Below are 28,000 nucleotides of genomic sequence, written 5' to 3'. Positions count from 1 at the left end.
CTCGCTGACAGAGGCACCGGCCCCCCGTTTCTGTCTTTGCAGACCCTTTCGCCCAGTCAGTGGCCCAGGCCAAAGGCTACTCGATGGCCTCAGCCCGGCCGTCCCCAGCGTCCCTCCCGGAATGTCCAGCGCAGAAGGTGTTCAGACCGCCCGCCCCCTCGCGGCCCCGCCCCCTCACGCCCCGCCCCCTACGCCCCCCAAGACTCTGCTCCATCCACTGCAAAGCCAGTGAAGGGCACATGTGGGAACGTGGGCTCCCACCTTGTGGTGACGGGGGTGGGGACACATGGAGCGGTCGCTGTCTGCACAGGAGAGGAGAGGGGCGGGCCGCGCAGCGCCCCACAGGCGACCCCGGGGCCATCGCGGCGGAGACCGCAGGGTGCCCGCAGCAACGGGCAGCGTGTGCCAGGGAGACTCTGAAGCAAGGCGTTTGAAGTAAGGCGGACTGGTATGCTACCAAACGCTGGAGTTCACGCCTCGAAATGCTGTGAGGCGTGAGGAAGGGTGGCGGAGTCATTGCGAGGGCAGAAGAAGGAGGAAGAGGAGGGAGGGAAGACGAGAGAAACGGAAGGCGTGAATTTTAGAAAAGGCGGGAAATTTAGAGCACGGCCTCATCATTTCTACAGTGATTGTCCTCTTTTTTTTTTATAAACAACATCGTGACAGGGTGTCTGCCACAGCATAGGAGACAATCCCGGGACTTTAGGGTCCTGGGTCCTGCAGGGCCGCGGACACACTCAGAGCCCGTGGCCGGTCAGTGCTGGGTGGCCTCGGACTCCGGGCCCGCCCTCCACCGAGCAGCACACACGTGCACACGGACCAGCAGCCATCCTTCCTGCTCTCGCCCTGAGCGACCGCCTCCAAAGCCGAGGCCTGAGAATGTTTCGATTTAACCTGTTCCACAAAACAATCCTCCCCTTGTGTTTTGATGGGACACCCTCGGCCTTCCTCTGTGCTCGCCAGTGAATAGCCCTGTGACCGACGGCCGGACCAAGGAAGGGGGCAGAAGCTACACTTCGGTGAGGAAGACGCCAGGCTGCCCCCGAGCCTCGCTGGCGCCGGCCACCTTCGCTGCGGTGGCTTGTCCCCCACAGCATGACAGCGAAGGCCTCCTTTGCAATTCTTTTTTCCACTACAGTTTTTTCAAAGAGGAAGCTCTAGATCTCAAGTTGCACCATTAGACTCTTGCTGCAGTTTTGAGAGCACCCACGTGTCACTAGTTAACACTTAAGACTGCGGGTCCAGGCCCTTTACACCCGGTCAGTGTGGTCAGTGTAGGGCACGGCGAGTTCTGCCTGGTCCCAGCCGCAGGTGTGTGGGACGGTTGCCTGCTCGCGGGCGCCATCTAGTGGCAAAGAAGGAAAGATGGGCTCCCCAGGCCAATAGCATCTTCCTGGTCTAGGATTTTATCAGGATCTCAAAACCAAGTCTCTGAATGATCAATTCCCCATCATCTAGTTTTCTAAAACCAACCCTCTGAATACATTTTTCCTAGTGACCAATTGTCCCACAGCTTTAAGTTGCATCCCAAACAATTCAACGGAGCCTTTTCGCCACACGCGGAGTGGCGACAAGTCAGGCACCAGCTGAGCGCCAGACGCAGGGGTAATTTCTGAGCAGGGGCGGGCTTAGCCTGCACAAATGGAGGTCGTGTGCTTCGTTTAAGGGTGAACTCGCCTGCCGACATATGACCTCGGGCATTTGAGGAGCGCCCGGTCGAAATATAAAATAGACGTCCGGGGAAAGCGAGCTGCTAAAGTAACATGGTGAGGATGTGGTGCAACCGAAAGTTTTGCAAATTTCCTCGAGTCGCCAAGTTGGTAACGCGATGACTCCACATTCAGCAAATTCATCATCTTGGTGCAAGAGGCGCGGTCGGTGTGCCGAGTGCCCTGCATTGGCTGCTTTCTGTCATCCCGGTGTCTTATAAGACACGCCCATCCAACAGCAGCGGTCACATGACCCAGACCAGGTACGTCATTTCGTGGGGTTTCTTAGCGCTGAAAGATTGTAAAGTGATTCAGGAACTGAAATCGGGAACTGGAGTCGTTTATCTGTGTTTTCAGTCTCAGTGTGGACGGTACGAGATAGAAGCGGCTAATTTCCCATGACATAGCGCCCCCGTGTGGCAGCTCTTGACAAACGCTTGTCAAGTACGTGAATGAATGAATCCGCATGAGTGGAAGTTAGGTTATATTCACGTGTAGCTTTTAATAAAAATAACGCTGAGGCAGCCAGTGGGGGGGGGGGGTGACGTAGTAAGGGTCACCTCTCCTGGAGTATAGCAAGCTGTCATTTTGATGGTAGTGGTTTTCTGATCTGCAGGACTTACTGCAACTTGGATTATATTGATTATCAATACAGTATATCTCATCCACCATGGCGTCCTCAGCATCTCATGCCCTCCCAACCTACCGAAGCTCGAGTCCAGGGCATGATGGAGGCCTCACCCAGCTGTGCCCCGTCTGTAGGAGGAGGGTGTCCAGCACACACTTCTCAGGACCAGAGGGGGGGGGGGCTCCCGACTCACACTCCTCCTCGACCCAGGATCTTGAGAGAGACGTGTCTCAGGCTACGTGTTTCAAAGGTAAGGGATTCCCACTGGTCAAGTCCCAGGGCGTTGTCTGAGGCCACGGGAAGTCCGCAGACTTCCCGGAACTCAGGTCCGGCCACTGGGGGTATTCCCCACGCCCCCCTCCCCTCGAAGGTGTTGCAGGGAGACCCATTTGCTGTGGAAACGAGCAGACGGAAGCCTCTGCTGTGGTCTCTCCTGGGACAGTGACCCCAGACCCCGAGGGCTGGGCTGCCTCCCCTTCTCTCTGGAACTCTGGGCCCGGCGAGTTCGGAGACTGGGTGAGCTGTGAGGATGCGGGGCACGGATAAGGGCACTCCGAAGCACCCCCCTTTGGCTGGCCGTTGGGGACAACCTGGCAGCTGACGGCAGGGAGTCCCCAGCGAGATGCTGCAGAGGACGTCAGCCAGGACCCTGAGGCTGGAGGCGGACAGTCCGCCCAGGAATCTGGGAGAGCTGCCCGGCCCCGCCCTGCTCCCGGTGAGTCAGCTCAGGGAGGCAAGTCAGTGCCCGCCACAGCACCCAGGGGCTCCGGGAAGAGCACAAACAGGCTCACCTGCGAGCGACTGGCGTGGAGCGGTTCCTGATCGCTCTGCTGACAAAACGCGTCCTGGCCGCCTCCTGGAGAGAAATGCTCTCCACACCGGCCTGGAAGGCCAGGGGAGGCCCAGGACCCCTGAGCCTCGGAGTGCGGGAGCCTTTCTCGTCTACACCCCACACCCTCCCCTCCACCAGCGTCTCCCCGGCTCCCTCTCACCCGGTGGGGTGCTCTTCTCGCAGGGTCAGACCCAGGAACAGGGCTGTGGCAAGTAGGCGTGGGGTCTCAGGAACCCAGGGAATAATCTAAAGGGAGAAGGGACATGGGTCTGGCCGGGGGGACCCCTAGAGTGGAGGCCCTGGCAAGACCCCCTTTGCCCAGGTCTTCTGCTGGCACTGAGAGGTTCAGGCCCCAAGGAGGTGGTGTCCAACTGTCCCTAACGGTTAGATCCAGAAAGCTGCCCAGCTTGAGAGAGTCGAGGCAGCGGACTAACCCCAGCCAGCTGGTCAGAGTGGACTCCGTGGAGTGACACAGACGCCACCACGCCCCAGCTGCCAGGGGACAGAAAAACCTAAGCTCGGGGTGCACGCGAGCGTCGTGCATGTGCGTGAGTGCCTGTGCACGTGTGTGCGTGCGGCTGCGAGTGTGTGGAGCGTGTGATTTCCCCGCCAAGTCCGCGGGCCCTGGGCCCTTGCTGAGCTGTCTGTCACCAGCTGTCCGGGCAGGTGCTCCGCACTGACCTCCGCTGTGAGCCCACCGGCTGGTCCGCGGCCCCTCGCGAAGCCGGTCCCTGGCGCCGGGGTCTGTCCCTCTCCGGCCGCCGTAGCGCAGGTGCAGCTGCTCCTCGCCGACGCCTCCCGCCTGTTCCTCCCACGTGCTGCCCGTGGCGTCCGCTGCGCGCGTGGACCTAAGCTCACTTCAGGGCCCTGAACACTGATGCCAGGACCGTCGCCCACGCGGGGCGAAGGAGAAGGAGACGTGGCCCCTGGCAGCACCCAGGACTTTCCAAGGAGGACAGAACCGGACGCTCGCTTGCTGCAGGGCGAGAAGGGCATGAAGCGCCGGCGTTAACTCCGGAAGTCCTGCGTTATTTCCCGAAAATAAGGGACCTGGTGCTGGCTTTACGAAGGCGACGACCGCGCACAACGTTTGGCAGACTCGTGAGTGGGAGCAGCGGGAGAATGGTGCGCGTGCACGACACCCTCTGGGCGGGGAGGCCCCGTGCTGCGCCCGAAGGGGAAGATGCGCTCACATGGAGGTGTCGGGCCTCGGGTGGTTCTAGAAACATGACTGTAGATGAGGTCGTTTTAAGTGGTGTGTCTGTACCCATGTAAGGCAGGTTTGTGTGCAGGGGGGAACAATGGAATATTTAATTAGGAACGTACCTTACTCCATTTTCCATATAGTGCTGAACCATGTTCTGGGCCCTTCCAAGGCCTACCAGTTGACGAAGACAAAATCGCCCACCACCACTTGTTTAGCCCATGATTCCAGGGGCCGGCAGGGGGACCGGGCTCAGCCCTTGATTCCAGGGGCCGGCAGGGGGAGCCGGGCTCAGCCCGTGATTCCAGGGGCCGGCAGGGGGAGCCGGGCTCAGCTGACCGCTTTGCCTGGCCCACCTGCCACAGCAAAGCGCCATGGCCCAGGAGGCCTTAAGCAACACAAATGTATCGTCTCACATTCTGGAGGTTGAAGACGAGTTGTCAGCAGGGTTGGCTTCTTCGCGTGCCTCTCTTTGGCTGGCAGTCGGCCACCTCCTCCTGGTGCCCTACAAGGCCTGTGCCCTGCACTTGTCTGCGTCCTCACCGCCTCTCATCGTGATCTGACATAGGTCAGATTGGATGAGGGTCCGCCTTAAAGACCTCGTTTTAATTTACTCACTTCTTAAAGACCGTATCTCCAAACGGATGTGGGGTCTTGCTTACGCTGTAGCAATGCCCAGGTCTCTAGCTTCTGGGATTTCAGCGTGACCCCCCTCCACCACCGTCTAAGCTCCTTGCCATGTACCTCACCCCATGACTGTGATTTGCAGCGGGAACCACTATTTTCTGAGGTGAGGTTATTATCCAGGGACAATAAACCCCTTTCTCCACGATATTTTTCACGTTTCCTTTCAAAATTTCTCCCACGGCCTCAAAACAGAACACATTGGCTTAGCTCTTATTCAGATGGCTGCCATCTGGGAAGAAAGACCCTCCTCCCAACTTTCAGATGGATATGTTCGTTTTTAATATACGATGTATGGGATACATAGATATGATTCAAATAGCACATAGACCTTAAGGGAAACTTTTTTCTAAAACTCGAAATGTTACGAAAAGTACGGAATACCACAACAGTCCCTCCCTAGCCATCAACAGCCTCTGCTCCCATTTCTGTGCGTGATTTCAATTTGATGCCCTTTTTTCTAGTAGATGAGAGTCCTGCCCTGAATATGTACAAGTTGTGACATATTCCCTTTGCAGAGCAGTTTGAAAACAGAGGATCCGGGGAGTAGATGTCAGTATAAAGGGGGTTTGCAGAAGGGGAGCAGTAGGGGGCCTCTGACACTGAGAACCGGGGACAGGAAGCCGAAGGAAAGGAAACCCAGACCTCGGAACTGCACCCTTCCAACCGTGGAGAGGAAGGAGACACAGGTTCACGGGGGTTTTGATCCTCAGTTGTTTAGGGTCTGAAATGGAAAGAGCTCTAGAGGATCAGAATTCACCATTGTGCCGAGAAAACCAGAAATGCACTGAAAAGTGAAATTGGGTGTAGGTGAGGGAGGGAAGTCTCTCGGGATTAAAAACAAACAAAAACATCTTCCGTGAAATAAAGCATTTTAGAAGAATCACATTGGAACTGTAGGGAAGGAAAGAAGATGTCTGACTTCTTGGTTTTATTTTGGTAAATGGAAAATAATCGTAAGAGTTTATAGATTCACCTGGGAACACGACGATCTAATTTTTCCTTCACGGGGTGAGCTCTCCAGCTGTGGCTGGTTCTGCTGCAGAGAAGCAAGTGGGAAGGGGCGAACGCCCTTGACTCAAGGACGTGTCTGGAAAACGCCTCCCAAATAAAAAGAAGGAATAGTTTGGCAAAGTTTGTTTTAGGAGTTAAAGACCTCAACTTCATCGTCATGGTCTTCGGCATGCTTTAAATTATACTATATGTAAATAATGTGAATGCACGCGCGCGTAGGCGTGTACACACACACCCTGTACGCACGCTGTACATACGCATGCGTCTCCGAGACGCTTCCCACTGCGCACTGACCCTTCTTGCAGACTGGAATCTTGGTTAACCTTCGACCCCATCTAGAAAAGGCTTTTGTGAGGCCAGAAGTAGGGGGATGCATGGGAGCATGAGATGCCAGTTAACACCCCCTGCAGGATTTCGTAAAGACCCACAAGGGCTCGAATGTCCCTCTTCCCGTAGACACGCCCCCCTGACTAGTAGTTAAGCCGCCTGCCCCTCAGCGCCCCCAGGGGTGGTGACCAGTTAACCCCCTCGTGACTAAGCCACCTGCGTTCTCCAGGGCGCGTTGTAAGTTGGGAGAACAGCGAGAAAACGCTCCTGCCCACACCCGATCTGATGCGTACTTTCCTGCTGAGGATCCAGAAAACTCAGCGCTGCCCTCCCCCTCCCCGCCCCCTGGCTGGCGACTCCGGATAAAACCAGACACTGCGCGCCAAACGGCTCGGGTCGAAAGGCCTCTGGAGTCAGGGCTGCGCCGGAAGCCGCCGACTCCGCGGCGCGCACGGGCAGGGGCGGCGGAGGATGCACGCGGGGCTCCTGGGGCTCTCCGCCCTGCTGCAGGCCGCTGAGCAGAGCGCGCGTGAGTGCCGGGCAGCCCGAGGCTGGGCGCCGGCCCTGCTCACCCCTCCCGACGCCCCAAGGCCTCCACACACCGGGCCTGCCTGCGCCCCGCCCCGCTTGGCACGCCCTCCCGTGGATGCGCGGTTTCCCCCGCCCGTGGTGCGTGGCCTCCCACGCATGAGACCGCCTGTGAACACATGCCTCTCGGCGGGTGCATGCTCCCCCCCCCCCCCGCGTGCACGGTCCTTTGAATGCGCGCCCCTCCCCATTGCATGGTTCTCCAATGTATATACCCACCCCCAAGTGTAGTCCTCTGTTGGATGCACCCCCACCCGCGGATGCATTGTCCCCCTATGGAGCCAGGATTCGTGTATCCCGCCCCTTCCTCCAGAAAGGCCTCCCAGACTTAGCAAAATCCTGCAGACTTGAGATGGGCTGAAGGCGGGCGGGGGTGCGCCTTGCTCTCCCACCACCGCGGCCGGTCTGGGGGTCTCGGGCTGCTCGGGGGCCGGGGTGGGGCGCGTCGTCCGCGCCGCCCTGGATACCTGCGATCCCCCTTGGGGTTTAGAACAGGGCCGAACGCGGCCTGCAGGGGACGTCTCGGTCCCGCTAGGAGCCGGGTCCCGCCAGGTCGCTGCCAGCCGCGGCAAAGCAAGATGGCAACACTTTTAGCGCCTTTCTAGTTTGAATTTGTAACTCTTTCAGGGCAGGAGAGGCCTCCGCCCACTTCCGCGGGGCCTCCCGCAGACACATCTTTCTCCGGGGTCTCGGGAGAGATGGGGGTGCCTGAATGAGGCCACAGCTTCCAGACCCCCAGGGCGAAGCCCCCGCCCCCCTCGCTAGCACTCATGCAGCGGGGATGCCTGCCAGGGGCGGGTCCCTCGTTTGAACAGCAGGTCCCATGGTTCCCACCCCCCGCCCCGCCCCGGCGCCCCCCCCCCCCTCCGCCGCGCTATTTCAAAGGTGCTCTAGATGTGACCCGCACCCAGGAGGACCTCGGGTGAGATCCGAATCCAACGCCCCGGATGAGCAGGGCCAAGACAAAACAGGACCCCATGATCTCAGCACCCACCACCCCACGGACGTTGTCCCCTTCGCCCCCGCCCCCACCCGGAGCTTCCGGCCTCAGCAGTCCACCTCCAAAGTCCGTGTAGCAGGAAGCCCAGGATGACGAGAGGCGGGGACAGAGCCGGGGGACCAAAGATGGCTGCCCAAGCCCTGACCCCTTGTCCAGACCCGCAGCGCCCCCGCCCGAACCGGGGCAGCTGTTCCGGCTGCAGCTCGCAGCTTCCTGTGCGCGTAAATCCATATTAAACGGTGACCGCGCCTACCAGCGCTGGACAGTCCAGCCCCTGCCCCGCTGTCGCTGGTTGGGGGGCTCAGACCCTCGCCCACACTCGTCTTTACCTCACGGTCCTCGGCAGGGTCCCCGGAGGAGGCTGGGCATTTTCTGAGCACACACGGGGGGCCAGGTGTTTGTGCACACGCGTTCTGTGCCACCAGCGGCCTCACTACGGGATCATGGGGTCAGGCCCTTTGGGCGCCCTGGGCGTCCCTGGCATCTTCATTCAGCCTCGTGCCCACGTGGACTGCTCACTGGCTCTGCCGCTGCCCCGCTGGGTCCTGCAGAGCCTTGCCTGTGGTGGGCACGCAGTGACGGCCGGTCACCCAGGCTCGCAGCCGCCTCCCACTCACCCTCTGCCCTTCCCCCTCGCCCACCCCCCCAGGCCTCTGCTCCATGGTCCACTGCTTCGCCACAGGACAGCTGCTCTGGGGCTGGCTGGCCGTCGCCGTGCTCCTGCCTGGCTTCTTGGTCCAGAGCCTCAGCTACCTGTGGTTCCGAGCGGACGGGCAGCCAGGCCAGTGCCGGTCAGCCACGCTGCACCTCCTGCAGCTCGGCGTGTGGAAGCGGCAAGCTGGTGACACGCGGGCGCGGGAGGGCTCTTCCTGCACGTGTCCCACCCCCGGGGACCGCGAAGCTCGCAGCGCCTTCTCAGCACCTAGCACCCTGGTCAAGGAAGTGGGCGCAGCTTCCAGCACAGGCGGGGCTGCGGAGCCCGGCGGGCGATGTCTGCACCGAGCTTTGATGCAAGAAGAAGCCACTTGGCAGCCAGGGCCCGTTCGTCCCATAAAAAGGCGGCCTGGCCGGGCCCAGTGCTGGCGGGCGCACCGGTGGTCCGGCTCGCACCGGTGGTCCGGCTCCGCAGGCTGTTCTCCGGGCTCCCTGCGGCCAGGAGAGGCGTGGCAGGGAGTTTACGCACATATGTGGCGACTTTCAGTTCAGTTCTCGGCTGCTGCGTCATCCCATAGAGTCCCCGGGAGTGGAACAGGGAGGTCATCGGTGGGGGGACCGGATCGGCGAAGCCGTGCAGCTCCCGCACTCACTGGGGACTGGGGGGTGCACAAGGAGTCACTGCCCAGCCTCAGGTCCTGGGCCGTGGTTGGCGGTCAATGCCTGCGAGCTGCTCCCAGGGCTTCCTGCGTGGGAGCCGAAGCCAGAGTTCTGGTTTCTCAGCTGAGTCTGAAGAGAGACGAGTTCCCTTCCTGCCAGGGTGGAATCTCAGGGTGGAAGTAGAGGCTGCTTTGAGTAGAGACATCAAGCTGCCACCGTGGATGTCATGCGACCCTCAGAGCTGGAACCCTAGGTCCTTGAGGGCACCAAAAGCAGTTTTCGGCCACAGTGATTTGCCTAACGCTGGGCCTTTGCGTTCAAAAGGTCCAACTCTTCCCGGGGGAGGAGAACGAAGGTGGCTTTTTGCCTCACACAGGGGTGGAGCCTCTGCAGGGCACTGCGTCCCCTGTTAAGCCCAGGCCTGTGCCCGGCCTGTGTGCTGGCCTCTTCAAACCGTTAGGGGCTTGGTCCCTCCAGGCACCGCCTCCTCAAGCATGTGGGCTCCAGGACAGACCACCTACTGACAGATGGATCAACGTTCTCCTAAACAAACACAACAGCTCAAAGGGAGAGTTAAGTCAGTGTTAGTCCCTTGAGAGAAGCTTCCTGAACAATTAGCAGATGAATCTGCCTTCTGGGCTCCGTGGGACCCTCCCCCATCTCCTCCGGGGCCTCATTCAGAGACGGAGCTCTTGGTGAGTCCAAACTCGCTGCGGGGGCCGAGTGTCACCCCACGCTCTCGCCTCCCAGCCAGGCCCCCTCTTCGGTCCCCGTCCTGCTCTGTGCCTGTGCCAGTGTCAGAGGCACACGAAGTTCCCCTGTGAGGACGAGGACACGGTGTCTCGCCTCCTCATGCTCCAAAGCAACGGTGACACACGACCTTGTAAGACGCGTTTGCTGAGCAAATCAGTGCCCATCCCAGGAGGTTCAGGGGTGGGGGGCGCAGGTCGGGGTTAGCCCCAGACCGTGTAGGGCTCAGAGAGAGCCCCCGGCAAACCTGTCTGGTCCAGGCACCCCGGCCCCCCATCCCTCCCACACGCAGGCTGCTCGGGACCAAAGCTGCCGTTGGAGCTCAGGGACCCTCGCGGGTCGCCATGACAGGTGGTTCTCTAGGATACAGGTTCCAACAACGAGCCGGGGGGTGTCCTCGTCAAGCTGGGGCAGCCTGGCCCCGCAGCACGCGCCCCGACTCTCCCTCAGGCACTGGGACGCCACGTGGACGGTTCTATGGAAGGCCGGGGCGGCCCACGGCGGGGTCCCGCTGCCGCTGCAGGCGGCCGACCTGTGGGCCCTGCGCCTCTTGGAAGCCCCGCTCCAGACCGGGCCCCACCTGCTCCTTCAAGCCTACATTTTCCTCGCCTCGGACTTCACGGACGTCGTGCCCGGTGAGTGACTTCCTCTGAGCAGAGACTGTCCCACTCCTCGAGGGGGACAGAAACTGAAGCTCTTAGCACGACCCCACAATCTAAGATTTCCGCCGCTTTGGGGTGAGGGCAGTGAAAAGCGGCTTTTATTTGGGGTGATTAGTTCGCAGCGGGGTGGCGCCCATCGCGGAGGTCCTTCCACAGGTAGAAATTGTGGAGAGTCAGATACCCCGAAAACCCTGGGGAAGGTCCCGCGCCCCGCTTCTGGCAAGATCAATGCGCCAGCGCTTCCCGTATCTAGTCGCTGGCCGGGTCCCTGCGGCCGGAGGCTTTTTGAGACTTGAGACGACGCGGGCCCCGGCAGCGTCCGCCGCCAGCCGGCACGCACCCCGGGGAGCCGGCGAGCCGCGCTCTCCCCCCTGGCCTTGCCCGGCGTGCGCGCTGGCGCGTGCGTGGACGTCAGCGCTGTGCCGGCCTGACATCCGTCTTCATCCAAGGGCCTGGCACAGGGTGATGTTTGGTTTCATTTCTTTGACGGAACCTCGTTCCTGTGGGTCAGACAGCACAGGACGTTGGGGCGGGGGGGGGGGGGCCGTATTCACAGCCCAGAGCATGCGGTGACGGGTCAGGGCCCCGGACACCCGCGCCCACCGCGCCCTGCAGGGACCGCGCCCCGCGCGGCGCCCCCCGGGCGTGGACGTGCGTGTTTGTGCTGAGTCCTGAGGGTGGACGTCGCGCAAACGCCGCCGCCGCTTCCTTCCAGCGCTGAGCGCCCTGTGCTCCTGGTCGGCGCTCCCCTGGGCACTGGCGTCCTACGCCCGCTGCGCCGGCTTCGTGCGCCCCGGGCGCGTGTCCCCACCGCGGGCGTGGGCGGCCCTGCTCTGCCTGCAGCTCTGGAGGATGGGCATGGTGGGCGCCCGCGTCCTCAGCCTGGCCCTGTTCTTCACTTCGCACGGCGCCTGGGGGCTGGCGGTGGCAGGTAAGCCCAGTGGTGCGCTCGCGGGCCAGGGCTGCGTGAGGAGCCGCCTTAATTCCTTAAAATAGCCACTTACACAAGCAAGCCCGGTTCTGGGGGTTCCTGGGCTCCTGGGGGGGGGGGTTCTTGTCCCACGGGCCTCAGGCACATGTCTAGAACAGTGGGTGTCGCCTCACAGGGAGGCTCCCCGGGCCCGCAGTGCACGTGGGGTCTTCACTCCCACGCCAGGCACCCCAGGCTCTTCCTGGGCCCCACAAATCTCTCCTGGGTTTGATCTCCCTTGGACACCGGGTCAGGCGTGGTCAGAACAGAGAGGGGGGTCTGAGGCCCTGGTGTGTGTGTCCCTGCACCCTCCTGCACCCTCCTCTCGGGGTCCGCAGGGACCTTGGCTTCCCGCCTCGCTCCAGGTGCCCACTGGCTGGTGATGACGTTCTGGCTCGTGGCCCAGCAGAGTGACATCGCGGACAGCACCTGCCACTGGAGGCTGTTCAACCTGCTGGCGGGCGCCGTGTACATCCTCTGCTACCTCAACTTCTGGGACGGCCCCTCCTGGCACAGGATGGCCACGTTCTACACAGCAAGTGCGCACGGCGGTTTTCTTTGCTTCTAACTCTTACTGCGTAGACAGCGCACACGAGCGTGCATGCGTGCCCTTGTCTCTGTTTAAGAGGGAAAAGCTTAGTTTTAGGAAAAATTCTAAATGGAATTGTAGTCTCGAACGGAGATGGCGGGCTCTGAAAACAAGTGTCGGGCTGTCCTCGCAGGCACCGCGGCGAGAGCGGCGGCCGGCTCGCGGCGTCGTTCAGCCTCTCCGCATCGGGCATGGTCACGGTGCTGCTGTGACCCGCACACAGTGGCCTCGCTGAGCGCCTCGGGTACTGAGTTCCAGCCTTGGTGCCGGGCAGTGTGAGAGCCCGAAGGCGACACAGTGCCGGCCTCAGCCGCGTCTCGCCCAGTACGGGAGATACGCCCTTTTTTAACCAAAAAGGAAGAGGCGGAAATGCTAGGAGAGAGACCATGTCTGAACCCCATGTGCGCATCCCAGTGGATGGCCCGAGAGGGTGGGGTGGGAGCCGCGCTGCACATGGCCAACGGGAGAGAGTGCAGCCACAGGCTCCGGGCACAGGGCTCGGACCGGACACACTCGCAAGGGCCGCCCCGCCCTGCCGAGCGCTGCCAGCGACGGGTCTGGCCGCAACCTAAACTCCCGGGACCTATCTCTTCGTCGGCACTTCAGGAACCAGGCCGCCCGGCCCTCTGCGTTCCCGTGACAGTTACATAAAACCCACCTTTCGGTGTCACTGCGATGGTTAAATAAAGTAATAACAACTCGACACAAAATAACCACGTGTGGGAATGGAACAGAGGCATGACTTGGTCGTCCGTTTGCAGAAGCAGCTTCTCCCCCCGCCCGTGCCCACGCGTGCGCCGACCGGCGGGAGCTCAAGGGGCCGAGATCGTGTGTTCGCTGTGTAGGTCACTTTCCTGCCCCTGTCGCCACAGCGCCTCGCGGGGGTGTTAAAGCCCATCCTACGCCGATGGAAAACGCTTCACTGCTCCTGGCTGTCTTAGTTGCAGGGGTGGCGCGGGCGCTCCGCAGGTGGCGCGGGCCAGCAGGTGTGCCTGTTCGGCTCACAGGGTCCTTTGGCCTCGTCACAGCCCTCCGGTGTGGGGTCGCGAGAATCCAGCTGGGCACCAGATGCACAGAGGCGAGGAAGCACGTCCAGGGTCATGGGGTCTCCCATCCCCCGTCCAGGCCTCCCGCCCACACCCCTTCCAAGCCAGGGCCTGCCACGTGGTCCCTTCGTGGACGCCGTGTCGCCTGACAGGCACCTCCCCCGCTGGAGAGAGGGGCCCTGACAGTCGGTGACCACAGCGGAAGCTGCCTGCGCCTCCGGGGTGAGCCCCCTTCTGTTGGCAGGGAAAGAGTCGATGCCACTCCGCCTGGCTATTGTTGTTCTAAAAGCACGAAGGCCACGCAGAGCACTCCCCGCGGAGGACAGGCCTGGTGGCTCTTAGAGTAGCCCTGGTTTTTAGCGGCTAACAGGGAAGACACGTCCCCAGGTCAAAGCCACCCAGAGCCCAAGGCATGGGGACGGTGGGCGTTCTTAGCAGCTCCTCATGACGTGTTTAACTTTCTCCTTGTTTGACTTTTCTAGAGTTAAAATGGCACCGGCGAATGACCGTGGCAAAGCTCCCTGACTTCCAGTGCCACAGTTTTACAATCTAGTCCTTTGATGTCTCATATACAGCATTTCAATATATCGTCTTTGAATTATGTCCAGCATGTTTAATTATTTTAAGAAACATGTGTTTACATTTCTAAATTGGAAAGTAAAGTTAATGAGCCGGCCGGGCAGGCAGGACATAGAGCCTTCTGCACAGCGGGGGCCCTCCCTCCGGGGTGGACAGCGAGCATGCCTCCACTGCTGCCACCTGGTGGCCGTGGACCAAACCTGCCTCTAAAGAGGCAAATGGTATCTGGGAAAAATTCTGAAGTTGCTACTGAAGTTTGTGACTAGCTTGTTGGTTTCAGTGGCAGTCCGAACTCTGCAGATACTTTTGGTCACTGTGTCATAAAACTCGTAAGTGCCTGCGGTTAGCACGAAAGCATGTGTACAAAGCAGGAGGTGACCGTCTGACTCGCAGAGGAGCAGCGGGCGCCGGGGGCCGTGTGCTGAGGCGTCCTGTGCAGACATTGTAAGGAGCTGCACTAGGAGCAGGGACAAGCCCCCTTAGTCAAGGACAATCTCGGGGACCCTGCCCCTGCTTCTCGGGAGACCGGTCACCATGGGGCCCTGGTGGCCCCGAGGAGGCTCTGCCCTCACTCCAAAGGAAGCTGCTGCAGAACCACGGTCCGGGTGCGACCCCGAGGCCACGCGCTCCTGCCCAGGCGTGGTGACTGTCGTCTTGTCCCACAGATCATGCTGCTGGAGAACAGCATCCTGTTGCTGCTGGCCACCGACTTCCTCCGGGGGACATCGGCGACCAACCTGTGGACCGTGGCGGGAGTCTTGTCCGGATCTCTGATTGGTAAGACCCGGGGGGGGGGGGTCCCACTCTCTCTCACACCCCAGCTTCAGGGCGACGCGGTCATTAAGTGGCCGTGCGGGTCCCCGCCCAGGCCCACATCTGGCATCCTGCCCGGTGCCTGGCGGAGGCGGATAATCAGTTGGCGTTAGGGATGGACGAGTGACCCCAAGGTTTCTGCCATGCCCATGTTCACCTGGCTTAACAGACCCATGTGACTCGAAAGGGAACCCACTCTAACCCTGGGACGATAAAAACAAAAGGCACCCCCACCGCCAGCCTGCTGTCCCCACAGCACGCCCGGCGCGGCGAGCAGGATGCTCTCGGCCGAAAGGCCAGGCTGGATTGCCCGGCGATTCCCCGGATGTTCTCAGCGACCCTGGCCCTCGGCCCCGCCCCTCCCTCCCCCACCACCCTGCGCCCGCAGCCTGCCCTCTGGACGAGGCCCGTGGAAGCGCTGGGCGCCGCCCGACAGCCCTGACCCCCAAGCAGAGAAACGGGTGTCGTGGGGACTCGGGTCTTTTTATTGCTCCGGCGCAGACAGCCAGAGGGGCTCACGGCCGGCCCGCTGGGCCTCCCCATCTTCCCGAGCTGCCTGGCCCCTGACTCCCAAGCGGCCCTGGAGGTGTGCTCAGTGGCGGGATGGGCATGGTAGAGTCGGGGAGCACAGGCTCCCATCCCGAGCTCCCCCGAAGGCTCGCCGGCCTGGGGCTGCCGCCGAGAACCCCGCGAAAGACGGGGCCCCGCAGAAAGGCTGGCGTCACTGGGTATGCGCCCCGGGGCTGCGTCCTCAGCGGCCTCGGATCCCCTTCCTCAGCCTTGGGAGGCAAGTGACAACGGCTCGCGCCATGGCGAGAGTTCAGAACGGCGAGCGGCAGCGGCCAGCGCTGCCCACGCTGGACTTGAGCCCGTCACCCCTGCCCCCGAAGACAGCGCTCAGCGGAAGCGAGCGCCTGGCCGTTAGGGCCCCCCAGCTCTTCCTGCCCCTCCGACGCCCCCCCCCCCACGCCTGTTTCGGGTGTCACGCTGTTTATAACGAGCTCGCTGCGCCCGGGCACCCGACCCGGGCCAACAGGAAACTGGAAGGGACGTGGGAGGCCCCGGAACGCTCCGGCGCAGAAGCGGTTGCTGGGCCACACTCCCGACCAAAATAAGTGAATCTGACGACAACAACGTGATTAAGACGTTTATGCTCAAAGGAAGAGGCGCTGCCCCCACTCCCCGGAGCCGTAGGCGGCGCTCGGTGGGCAGGTCTGACCTCTGCTCCGGCCTTGTCTTTGAGACCGTGCCCCCGCCCCGGCTCTGGGGTCTGTCCCTCCGCGCCCGCGTGGATGGTCGGATTCTGATCCGTTCTGTGAAAGTGAAATTAGCTTTCCTGCCAGACATCTCGCTCACACGCAGGCACACGCCCCTGACTACTCAGGCGCAGCTAAAGGAAGAATGGGTAGGATTTAAACTTTGTTTTATATTTATAAGTTTAGAAACATGGAAGCTGGAGCCTGAGGGAATTCCCTCCAAATATCCTGCCATGATGCTCCATCAAGAACCCCGATTCAGATCCCAAATTACGTTATTCTACCAAAAACTCCAGAGCCTGGCAGTCTACGAGCCACGGGCAGGATGCGGGGCTTCCAAGAATTTAGCCTTGGTCTCTTACTTTGTGCCTTCTTTTGCAGGTGGCGTCTCGCTGGTCACGTATTACAACCTGCTGCACCCCAAAGCCCCAGACATCAGGCAGGGCTTTGGGAGAAGGCCCTGGGGCATCACAGGGGCTGACAGCGCAGAGAGAGAAGCCCCTCCTCAGGAAGAAGAAGGCTCTGAGCTAGCAAGTGTGGGGGAGTCCCCCAGCCTGCAGTGGGGCCCCCCAGGGGCTGAGCTGGAAAGCCAGATGGCCGAGGAGGACTCCTTCTTCAGTCACCACCACTGGCTGTTGGTGAAACTTGCCCTAAAAACGGGGGATGTGTCTAAGATCAACGCAGTCTTTGGAGAAGACCGCCCTGGCTGCTTTCGGCCCCCTGCATGGGGGGCGAGCCGACCTGACGACTGGCAGAGGACGCCCCGTTTCCCCAGCAAGGGCTCCCGCCATCACCCCATGACTCCCTAGCCTCAGAGGAAGGCTCTGACCTTCAAAGCACCTTCAAAGCAGAAGCCGACCTGTCCGAAACCTCGAGTTACATCTCCTGTGCCAGCGATAACTATGACAAGGCTCCTGTCCCAAGGCCTTGGGCTCTACAGCGGGAGGGCGGCCCAGAGGGAGGAGCGGGGGCTGTTTCCGGGGTGCAGGACAGAGGCGCAGGTGGGCAGCTGCGCGGAGGGGAGGGACAGGGGGACTCCACGCTGTACTTCAGTGCCGCCGCTGCAGGGGCCACACCCCCACACCAAGCAGGTGGCCAGGTGACAGTGCCGACATTGGGAAAAGGCAGCCCGGCCCCGCCCACCTCACCCCCGCCGGCCGCGAAGCCCTTTCCTGTCGCCATGGCCAGCATTAGCCCCATCCCGCGCAGGGGCCAGGACGGGAGGCTCCGCCCCCAGGCGGGCTTCCCCGGGAGACCCCCGGCCGGCTCAGAGTGTGGGGAGCAGCGGGAGCCCACGAGGGACCTGAGTCGCCCCACCGCCGATGGGACGCCCACGTCCTTGCCGAGGGCGAGCCCGAGGCCCGGAGAGGAGCCCTGCCTCACGTCCACCCCCAAGTCCGAGTCCACCCGCAGCGACTGCAGCTGGAAGGAGAGGCCGAGGACCGAGCCGAGTTTCTTCGTCTGACCAGTCACGGCGGGGGAGGACGGCAGGCGGCAAGGTCCCGCTGGGTTGGGAGAAATCCCACCTCTGACACCTGTGGCCTTGGTGCATCGAGTCCCTCCCCCCACTCCACGCACACCTGCACCTGCACCTGCACCGCCCAGAAAGGAGGGAGGCAGGCGCGGGTGTCTGTGCCGCACCGTGATGCGCACGTGCACGGGACTCGCTCTCTAACCTGGGGGGCGGGGCTTGCTCCCGTTCACGAGCTGTGTGATCCCTATTCTAGTTGTCGTTGTCATGGTTTCTGGGACAACCCAGAGTCCTATTGTACTTGGCTCCCGTCGCAGTTAGCTTCTCCTGACACTGCAGATGGTTCGTTTCTCTCTATAAAAGCGTGTTCTAACTGCATTATTTTGACAAATCTCGGGGTAAGGCAATGCAGGCCCTTTCTGGAAGTGGATGAGAAATGTATGCTTACAATCATCGACCTAACCGAGAATGCAGGTGTCACTGAGAGTCCCCCATCTCTTTGGCAGAAATGGCATGTGCAACTTAGGCCCAGCCAGCAAGGGGGATGTGAACGCCCCTCCTCCCTCATGCTCCGCCCCTTGCTAACTCCTTGCCCTACACGTGTTCTCTGCAGGTCGGGGTCTGCATCGTGTCTGTAAACCTTCCTTCAGAGCTGGCTGGGGAAGTCCAGTCAAAAACCACTGAGCAGGACCAGTCCACACATGGGGTGCTGGGGCTCGTTTGCTGGTAGCTCTTGTAACCTTGTCCTAACACCTCTGGGTTCGGGGATACTATTCGAGCCCCAAAGAGGACACGTAGAGTAAGTACTGTGCTGAGAGCGTGTCCGACATTGTCTGCGGTAAGTCTCAGCGTTAGTCTCTGCTGCCAGCCAGATAAGCCAACTCGAGCTAGCGGAGGGCGGCCGAAAACGTCCCCTTCGGCTGCGTGCAACGTGCAGGCAGCGTGCTGACAGGAACCCCCAGTCCCCCTCGCTGCATGATGATAGCACATGGGGTCGTCCTCCACCCCACCGGGACGCTGGGCCTCCTCCTGGATCCCCACAGAACCCCACCCCTGGGCATCCGCAACACAGAATTCAAGTGCCCCGTCCTGAGGGGCCTTTCCCAGTCTCCCCCGACTTGCCCCAGCCCAGCTTGTCCTCCACAGTTCCTTGCCCTCTAGTGACCTCTTCCTGAACTTGAACGAGGCCCCTCTGAAGGCTGATTAAGGGTTGTGAGGCCTGACTTTGAGCTGCGTAGCCCCAGGGCCTGGCACGCGGCGGGGGGGGGGGGGGGGGGGGGGGCGGGGGGGGGGGGCGCCATGGGACGGGAGCACCGGCGGCCGCTCCCGCTGCGAAGCCCAGCTCTAGTGTGCGTCACGGACCGGGCGGCTTCAGCCGCAGACATCTGGGGCCTGGGAAGGCCAAGGTCACGGTGCGGGTGTCTGGGTTCCCGGTGAGAGCCTTGTCCCGGCTGACAAATGGCCACCTTCTCCACGTGTCTCTCCAGTGTCGCCTCTCGTGAGGACACGAACCTCACCATGGGCCCCACCCCCTGGACCTCATCTACACCTGACCCCCCGCCAGAGTCCGTACCCCCCCGAACACCAACACGCTGCGAGTTCGGGCTTCACGCGCGCACATTGGGGCGACGCGCTCGGTCTGGAGCAGTGTGTGTCCTCTCAGAAGGGCCCGTGCGTCACAGGGAAAGGTCGCGGTGGGACACAGTGAGTCCGCTCACGCCTTTCAGACGTCCCAGCCCTGGATCGGGCTCAAAGCCCCGAAATCCTCCCCCGATACCTGCTAGCGCCATTCGCTTTTTCCCGCTTTATGTAGCTGCTGAGCCAGAGCGGAGAACGTTCCCTGGTTAAAAATCTGCAGACGATTCAAGATTCCTCAAATACACTCCTGCACCACCCACCCGCTCCCCTCCCCCACCCCCGCGGCGAGGTGACTAGTGTCCCCCGTGCTCTCAGGACCACCACGGTGGACACGTCGTCAACGCCAGGCCCCACCAGCTCCAGGGGCGAAGCCATGACCCAGATTTGACGTTAGTGTCTCAGGGAGGGAGTCCCCATGGAAAAACACCATGGAAAAAACCGTGGAAGCTTCGACCACACAGAAACATGCATCACGGCGAGACCGCAATTACGGCACGGCCCGTCCGGCTTTCCATTATAAATGGGTCCACGTCTCGGCGGGACGCAATTCTTTCCAGCTGGAGTAAGCCATGGACAGTTTCTGCCCATTGGGGAATTTTCCGATTTGTTTACCAATGGGCAGGGCCGGGTGGGGGAGGGCACGAGGGCGGGTGGGGGGCGGGGGGGGGCAGAATAAACAGTATGGGTTTCTGTCCTTACTGTGTTCTCCAAACTGAAGCTAAGAGAACAGAGACCAACAAAAACAATCAACAAGGGCAATGAAGGCCGTCATTGCAGCCTGAAAATTTTGAATTTAAACTCAACATTTTGTTTTTAACTGAATAGAGAGATGGAATGGTCCCTGAAAGAACAGGCAGGCTCTTCTTCCAGCCCGTTCTGTGGTGACCCAGAAGTCACTTCATCTTTCTGCGTCGCAGGTGCCTCGTAGGTAAACCAGGGCTGCCCCTAGCTAATGTCCGGCCGCACAGGTGGTGGGTGAGGTGCTGCCCCGAGCGACAGGGCCTCCGTTTGTTCTCCCCACTCCCGCACGCTGAGGCCCAGCTGCCCTCCTGAGAGGGTGGAGCCTGCCTCCCGCTATGGGGCCAGGGGCGCGCTGTTCCTGAGCCCGCAGGAGACGGGACGCCCCGCCAGGCCTGCTCTGGACCCCGGCTCGCCCATGGAGGTTTAAGCTTGCTTTCACAAAAAAAGTTTTACAGTAATTGCTCCAAAGTCCTCAAGTCATTTGGGGGCATCTCGCCACGGTCTTACGACCTCATAAGGCACAAGGGGCGCACACCTCAGCCACCGAGCCCTGCGGGGTGGAGAGTTTTGTCAGGCCTCAGAGAGTCACAGGGCAGCAAAATGGCCCTTAAGAGGTGGCTAACAAGCTGAACAGGAATTCCGGAAATACTAAGTCTCTGTCTTTTCCTCTTATCTCCAGAACTTCTAGAAAGAGTGAAGGGAAAGGGATCAATGCTAGTGGTTGATATGTTTGCCTTAAGTTGGCCACTGTGAAGCGAATGATACAGAGAACGTTTTAGTTAGATACTCAGACCCCGTTTTGCATTCTCAGACGTCTTAAGAATGTGGAGGTCAGTATTTTTCCCCCCAGCAGTCAGGAAGTACTGTGATTAATCTGAGTAATGGAGTTAGGTGGACAAAGGTCTGAGCTGAATTCTGTAAGGTTATAACAACTTTCGGGACTTCGAGCCATTTATTTTTTAAATAACTGTCAGCTGAAAGCTTAACTCTGGCCGAGTGCTGACTTGGGTTTGAAACGAACGGCCCGTCGCCGCCTTCTCCCGCTGAATGGTAACACGGAGCCCTGAGTCTAAGCTGCACAGAGCCGGTCAGGTGCTCGGTGGAAGCGGGCGGCGGCGCACTGCCGCGTGCGCGCGTCCCGGCTGCGGGTCTCGCTGACTTTCACGGTGAAGACGCTCCGCGGGGGGCGTCTGAACCCGCGCGCATCACGGAGCTAAGCACACTCCACGTGCATGCTCGCTGGAGGGGTGGCGCTCCCGGGACCTCACGGAACCCCGCCGCTGGGCGCGCAGGAGCAGGCGGGCGGCAGCGGGGCGCGGGCTCCGGGCAGCGCTGCGCTGCACCGCGGGCGCCGCCAGGTGGCGCGCGTGCCCCTCCGCCAGCCCCGCTGCGTCCCGGCGCGCGGGCGCGTCTCTCGTCCTTGGCAGTGTAAGCTTGGGGCGCGGACGGTCAGCTCGTGGCTCCTAGTCCTGCGCACGGTCACCCGTGTGTCCCCACCGCCAGCCCGCCAGAGGCTTAGCGGGGCACTGCTTCTGCCTTTCCCAGCAAGCTACCCGACTGCCCTCGAAGTCCTGGGCGTAAGAGTTTATGCACAGTTAGGTGTCCACGGGCAGCTATCCACGTCCCATAAAAGGTGTAGGGGAGTGTCCGCTGTCAGAGGCAAGCGATCTTAAATGAAACGTTCAGAAGCTGCGCACGCTCGCTTGCGGGGCCGGTTTTTACGGTGGGGCCCATGAGTCGGGCCCCACTGCTCTCGCCGTTAGAGGAGACAAGTCATTTTCTGTGCCTCTTCGGGGACAGTGGATTCTGGAATGTGCCATCAGTCTAAATTCCATGGATCTAGAAAGTGTTTTTTCATTTCTGCGAGGCGAAAATCGTGCTCTTCTTGGACGACGGAGTATTATTCAGCCACAAAGGAAGGAGCTTTGAAGCCACGAAAGACACGGAGGAACCTGTACGACTGAGCGAGAGAAGCCGCGTACGCAGCACAGCGACACGACACGCTGCAGGGGGCGAAACGCTCGGCGGGCACCAGGCGCGGGGCGCGGAGGGGCGCCCGGGCAGGGCGCAGGGGGCTCGGGCGGGGACGCTGCTCTGCGTGAGCCCGGCGGGCACCAGGCGCGGGGCGCGGAGGGCGCCCGGGCAGGGCGCAGGGGGCTCGGGCGGGGACGCTGCTCTGCGTGAGCCCGGGATGGCTCACGTGAGCCCGCGTTTGTCCGAACCCTGACGAGGCCTGCGCGCCCCGGGGATGCTGGCACGTCGGCGCCGTCTGTAACGCGCGCCCCCTCTGCGGGGCGGGGGCAGAGGGTGGATGGGATCTCTCTCGTTTCCCGTCAAGTTTCCTGTGAACCTAAAACTGCTTAAAAAAAGAAATAAATAAAGTCTATTTAAAATGATTTTTTTATTTTTTTGCAATTCTGCTCTTCTCAGCCATCGGACCAACCTATCCTCATTCATCGAAACGTTTAGCTTAGCACCTGCGTGTGCCGGCAGCTGCGCTAAGTGCTGGAAACGCGAGGCCCTGTTGTGAGGACCGGCGTCCCGTGGGGGACAGAGGCCCGGAAGGCGGGGCCTCGTCTCTGCTGCAGGCCGGCTGTGAGCCCGCCCTGCGTGGGTCAGCGCAGCCGTCACCCCTGACAGGCGCTTTGCCGACGTTGCAGCTCGCCGCAGGTTTGTCCGAAGAGGATCCTGGGTGAGCTGGGAGCCTCGGAAGGCGCCAGGGTCCACGCCACCCTCCTCGGGTGGGCATCGCCTTCGAAGTCCCGCCTGATGGCCAGTGTCTGCGTGGCAGTCAGCCTGCCTCCCAGGGCTCGACTCCTTTCTCTGTCCCTTGCGAGGCATGTGACCTTGGCGACACACTTAATCTTTCTGTGTGAAGTCTCCCCCACCTAAAACAGAAACGGCTCGCGTTGTTGGACTGTGTTGGGAGTGAAGTCAGACCCGTGGCACTTCCAGACAGGTGTACCGCACAGGCTGAAAACATGCCGTTAGTGAACACTCTTTCCTGGCCGAGGGCACGTGGGGAGAGGCCAGGGAGCCATGAATGCATATCTTCGTGACTGCACGTAAATCGCATCTTTTCTCTGAGATGCTTGAAATCTCCCAAAACTTGCAATGTCCTGTGGTAGTCTTTGCCTGCCCTGTGTGTCCCAGGAAGTCACTCCCTGTGCTAGGACAAGGGGACACCAAGCATGGAACTTTCTTTAGGAAAAAAAGAAGGGAAAAAAAAGGTCACAGGTTTTCTTCGGGTTCAGAGTTCTGACGTGCTTCTTTGTGTCTTCTTCATACGTGGGGACGGCAGCAATGACACACGGCCTCTCTGCAGTCACAGGGCGCTATCCAGTGGACCATGATATATTTACTGAGAAATTTTTAATAAATAAACCACAGCCGTGAACCCATGTGCCCTTATAAACCAGCCAGTTCTCATGGGGAGAGCTGAGGAGTTTTTATGGAGCAACACTATGTTCTCATGAGAATTTTATTAGAAATCAGAGACTTGAAATGCATCAAGCAGGAAATTTATGAGGTTACATGGGAACCACTCTTTCATTTTGTCATTCTGGGTTAATTTACTTCGTAGCCTGTTGATTTACTTTGGAAATTTCAGTCATGAATGTGATTCTGAATTTCTCAGCAAATTCAAGCCGGCTAATTGATTTCTTGAACTTTTCACTTTCCATTTTTATCCTCAAAATAAGATAATTATTGATAGTCTGTATCAGAAAGTCCCCAAATTTATGGGAAACGCTATTGCTAGTCAGAAACATGTCCAACTAGCTCTTTGCAAACGCCAAGGAATAAACAGAACTTAGTGAAAAACATTTTTATAACTACGTGCACTTCTTTGTCTCTAAATTTTCCACCTAATAGTTTCTCCAAATAATCTTTTTTTAAATTGTGTTTTGTGAAGTACCCAGCAAAAATTTCACTCACTTAAAAAAAAAAAAAAAAAAAAAAAACGGAAAAAAACTTGTTTACCATCATGTAACCCAACTTGGAAAATAGCCCGAGCCCGGAATAGCTGTTTGTGCCGGCGCGGTGGAGGGGAAGTGCCCTGAGTGAGGCTTTCGTCTGGGCCTGGTCCAGAATATCACTAATTGTCTGTGTTAATGGAGTGAGGACCAAGGCCAAACGGGAACTGGCCTTGGCTAGAGGCAAGAAAGTAGGTGAGGGACACAGGAGCCAGTCCTCCACGAGCCAGCTGACCCCTCTGCCAAGATCTCAGCGTGACTCCTGGGTGAAGTTCCAAAATTAGGTAATTTCTCTTAATCTCTAAATTTGAGCCTTAAATTGTGATGGTGTTGTGTTTGGTTTTTTTGTTTTTTTCCAAATACTTGCTTTGGGAATGGGAATTTTTTGAACGGCTGCCATGGTGTGGTCGGTTTGTTTTCACTTTTCTACCTACGCATTTGCCCCAGACTCCCGGGCCCTGTTACAGAGGTGTGCTCATCACGAAACAGTGGGAGGAGGCCACCTGGTAGCTGGCCTCACGCCTCCGGGTGAGTAATCATGGTCGCCAGCAGTTAATCTTCTCTCCGTGTTTCGCATGTGCCAGGCTCTGTGCTACTTTACATATCCGTCAGCATGTTTGTTATCGAAATGCCTCACGAAAGGGGGGTCCTATCGTCCTCCCCATTTCATAGGAGCTTGAGGCTCAGGGAGGTGATGTAGCTTCTCCGTGACCACATGAGCAGACGTGACTCCTCCTCTGACTCTTCAGAGCCAGGATATGACCGAGGCCGAGGAGCAGACAGGAGAAACAAGCTCTGCCCCCAGGAAGTTCCCTTGCTAATTTTAGAAATAGGGAACTTGGGAGTAAGGCCAGCACTCAGATCCCAGAGGGACGCTGTCCCCGTGTGGGGAAAAAGATGCCTTGTTGGTGAATGAGCATAGGAAGAGATGCTCCCCACCCTGTGTCATCCGGGAAATGCAAATTAAACGACGAGACACCACTATACACGGACTAAAGTGGCCGAGATCCGGAGCGCTGACAGCACCTCACGCTGGCGAGGACGTGGCCGCAGCCTCGGGAAGTCTCACTCGCGCTGTGGGGGACGCGGATCGTGCGGCCACGTTAGAGGACAGGCCGCGTCTCACCAAGCAAACCTGCTCTTACACAATCCGGCAATCACGCTCCTGTTTATCCAAAGGAGTTGAAAACACGTCCACACAAAAACCTGCCCGCGGACACTTACGGTGGCTTTATCCACAGCTGATGAAGCTTGGAAGCGACCACAATGCCCTTCCCTTCAGCAGGTGACGGGCAGGTCGTGGTCCCTCCAGGTAACGGAACAGTACTCAGAGCTAAGCAGATGAGCTGCCGGCCACGCAAAGACACGGAGGAACTGTAAATGTAGACTGCGAGGCGAAAGCAGCCCATCTGTGCGATTCCAACCACATGACACTCTGGGAAGGGCAAAGCTTTGGGGACACTCAAAGGACCGGTGGTTGTCAGGAGTCGGGGGAAGGAGGGGTGAGTCAAGGGAGGACAGAGGATGTTTCGTGCAGTGAAGCTACTGTGACACAAGCCCAAGTGTGAACCCCACGCGAGCTGAGGACCTAGGTGACGATGACGCGTCTGTGCAGGTTCGTCGGCTGCAGCACAGGTGCCCTCGGAAGGGTCGCCGGTGGTGGGGGAGGCTGTGCACGGGCGGATGTAGGGGAATCTCCACATCGTCCTCTCAGTTTTGCTGTGACCCTAAAATTGCTCTAAAAAAAATAAAGTCTATTAAAGAAACAAAATAAAGATGACCTGGACTTAGGAGATATTCCCCCCAGCGGCTCAGGAGCAAGGCACTTTGAAACGAGCATGAAAATGGACCAAAAGGACAAGCCAGCGCCTTGCTGTGGAGCGCACAGCACAGAGTGAGGGCTCTAAGATGGAGAACCACGGGAAGACTTCATGGTGGAGGTGGCCTTGTAGGGCTTGAGAGCGACTGTGGGACAAGGGGGCAAAGGTGGGGCCTGGATCAGGGCCTCCCTCCTGAGGTCTTTGCCCTGGGGTTTCTAGAGTCTCCTTGCCCCCCTCTGGCCTCTTGTTTCTGAGAATTGTTAACAGATTGGTTTCCTCCACCTCTGGGCAGCTACATTTTGGTGGCAGGCCAAGGAAAATACCCACTGGGTACAAACTCGTCTCACGGATCCCCGGGGAAAGTGCCGCAGGAGACATTTTGACCTTAGCAAGAATCACAGAGGCAGCCTCGCCTCTCCTTTCTCAGAGGCCCGAGGCCTGAGCGACAGATTTCACCGCAGGACGACACTGCCCATTGCTGCTGCGGGGGAGTCTGGGGAGCGACAGCCGGCTTGGCAGGGCCTCCTCCCGCCCGGAGCCGGGCGCGTCCGGCGCCCACACACTGAGGCCATCTTCCAGCCCTGGGGGCAGCCTCGGCCCCCTGGGACGAGCTCCAGCGAGCGCGCCCCCCAGACCAGAGAGTGTCCAGGGGCGGGGACCGCGGTTCGTCGGAGGAAAACAGGCTAAGTCCAAGCGGCTCTGCGGCCTCTCCAGCCTCCTCCACGTCCGCTCCCAGCCTGAGTGAGAGCAGCATGGCTCCCAGAGACCGAGGACGCACACAGCACAGCGGGGATTGCAGAGACGCCCCCGCTGCCGGCAGCCTCGCGCCCTCCTGCCGGACACGAGAGCCTTGTCGCCCAGATGTCAGCTCAGGCGCACGGAGCCCCCGCCCTGCCCCGCCCACCGGCACGTGCCCCCCGCCCCGCCCACCAGCACGGGGCCACGCCCACCGGCACGTGGCCCCGCCCACGGCACGTGGCCCAGGCCCCGCCCACCTGTGGTCCCTGCGCTCGGCTCCAGCGGGTGCTCAGATGCGGCAGCGCGCGCTCCCACGGCTCCTCCCCATAGTCGGGAGACGGCCCCCTGGCCCTTCTGGGGGTTTAGCACGTGTCGATTCCCCCCCCCCGCCCAGGCAGATGCTCGTTACAAAGTCCAGTTACACGGCGGTGCCCAGCGTCCCTGACCCCGATTCGGCACACAGGACGACTGGACACCCCGAGGGTTGTGTGCATGGGTCTCTAACCTGTGGGTCTCACTCTCTGCAGGTGAGACTGACCTTCCCCCCACGTCCCCAACGTACAGCCTCCGTGGTGCCTAGGACCCCTGGCACGGAGCCGCACGAACGGCCTTTGGACGCTCACGAAACCCACCCCCTTCCCTCCGCCCCCCTCACTTCCCCCCAATCCAGCCCTCCCCCCACGGCGGAGGTCTGGGCCTCGCCGAACGGCCCCCGCCTCAGCTGGGACTGTGGCAGATCTAGCGAGAATGGCCTCGGCCACAGAAACTGGAAAGAAGCTGACCCGCACCCGCGCTGAGCAGTTAAGGCAGGTGCTGGCGGAAGCTGCGAACGCAGGAGGCGTCCCGAGCAGGTGTCGGCGCAGCTCTGCGCCCTCCCCGGCACCCCGGGAGCCCCTCGTGCCCGCCCGCCTCGCGCCCCCGGCCCAAGCCTTCTGGGAGCTCGGGAGCCGGGGAGTCGGGAGACAAAGCCCGTGGCGTGGCTCTGCTCTGTGGAGAAAGGGGACGCTCACGTCCCCACGACGCTGGGCCTTGGCCTCAGGGGGAGCGGCCATCACTCCCCGAGGAGGGGGGACCGGAACAATCAAATCTCCTCCCTCGGCGGGCCCGGGTTTCTCCTGGATGGCGAAGACGCATGCAGATCCAGGGGACCGTCCTCCGTGCCCCTAAACTGTCCACTTAAACACGGTTAAAAGAGTAAATTTCATGTTACGTGTATTTTAGCACAGCAAAACCTTTTCAAAGAAATATCAGCCGTTAGAGAAGGTCATGTTCTCTTTGTCTGACTTCTGATCTATTTCAAAAGAAGAAAAAATGTTCGTGTCCCCAGGAAGGCTAAGAAATAATCTTCTTTATTATTATCATGATCATGTACTTTCTAAGCGAACACCATTGCTTACAACACGTCGTCTAATTTACACTCACGTTCCCGAATCCAGTCCATCGACAAAACCGCGACGTTGCTGTCATTGTCCTTGGAAGGAACTTGACTTGGCGATGGCGACTGACACATCACACGACTCGGTGGCAGTAGGTCAGCACAAAAACTCACACCGCCGATTCTCTCCCACCTGCTAGGGGCAGAGTGGGAATCGAATCCCTCCTGAGGGCGCCTGTCAGAGCCCTAACTCTCCCTGCTCCCGAGGGACTGGCCGG

The 28,000-nt window shown here is 60.0% G+C and overlaps 1 protein-coding gene across 1 annotated transcript; it reads left to right on the top strand.

The window, feature by feature from the left end:
- Window positions 1–6,869: 6,869 nt before the first annotated feature.
- On the top strand, window positions 6,870–17,767 carry XKR5 (XK related 5). The gene is given in 8 exon segments (XM_036228998.1): window positions 6,870–6,927; window positions 8,636–8,819; window positions 10,501–10,685; window positions 11,428–11,643; window positions 12,048–12,217; window positions 14,562–14,673; window positions 16,347–16,721; window positions 16,724–17,767. Coding segments are annotated over 8 exon segments (2,007 nt in total). The 3' UTR covers window positions 17,431–17,767.
- The last annotated feature ends 10,233 nt before the right edge of the window (window positions 17,768–28,000 follow it).

This window comes from Rousettus aegyptiacus, unplaced genomic scaffold (assembly GCF_014176215.1).
Source record: "Rousettus aegyptiacus isolate mRouAeg1 unplaced genomic scaffold, mRouAeg1.p scaffold_m13_p_11, whole genome shotgun sequence".
NCBI lineage: Eukaryota > Metazoa > Chordata > Mammalia > Chiroptera > Pteropodidae > Rousettus > Rousettus aegyptiacus.
The sequence above is the reverse complement of the archived record's forward strand: the minus strand, read 5'-3'. Positions and strand labels throughout refer to the sequence as shown.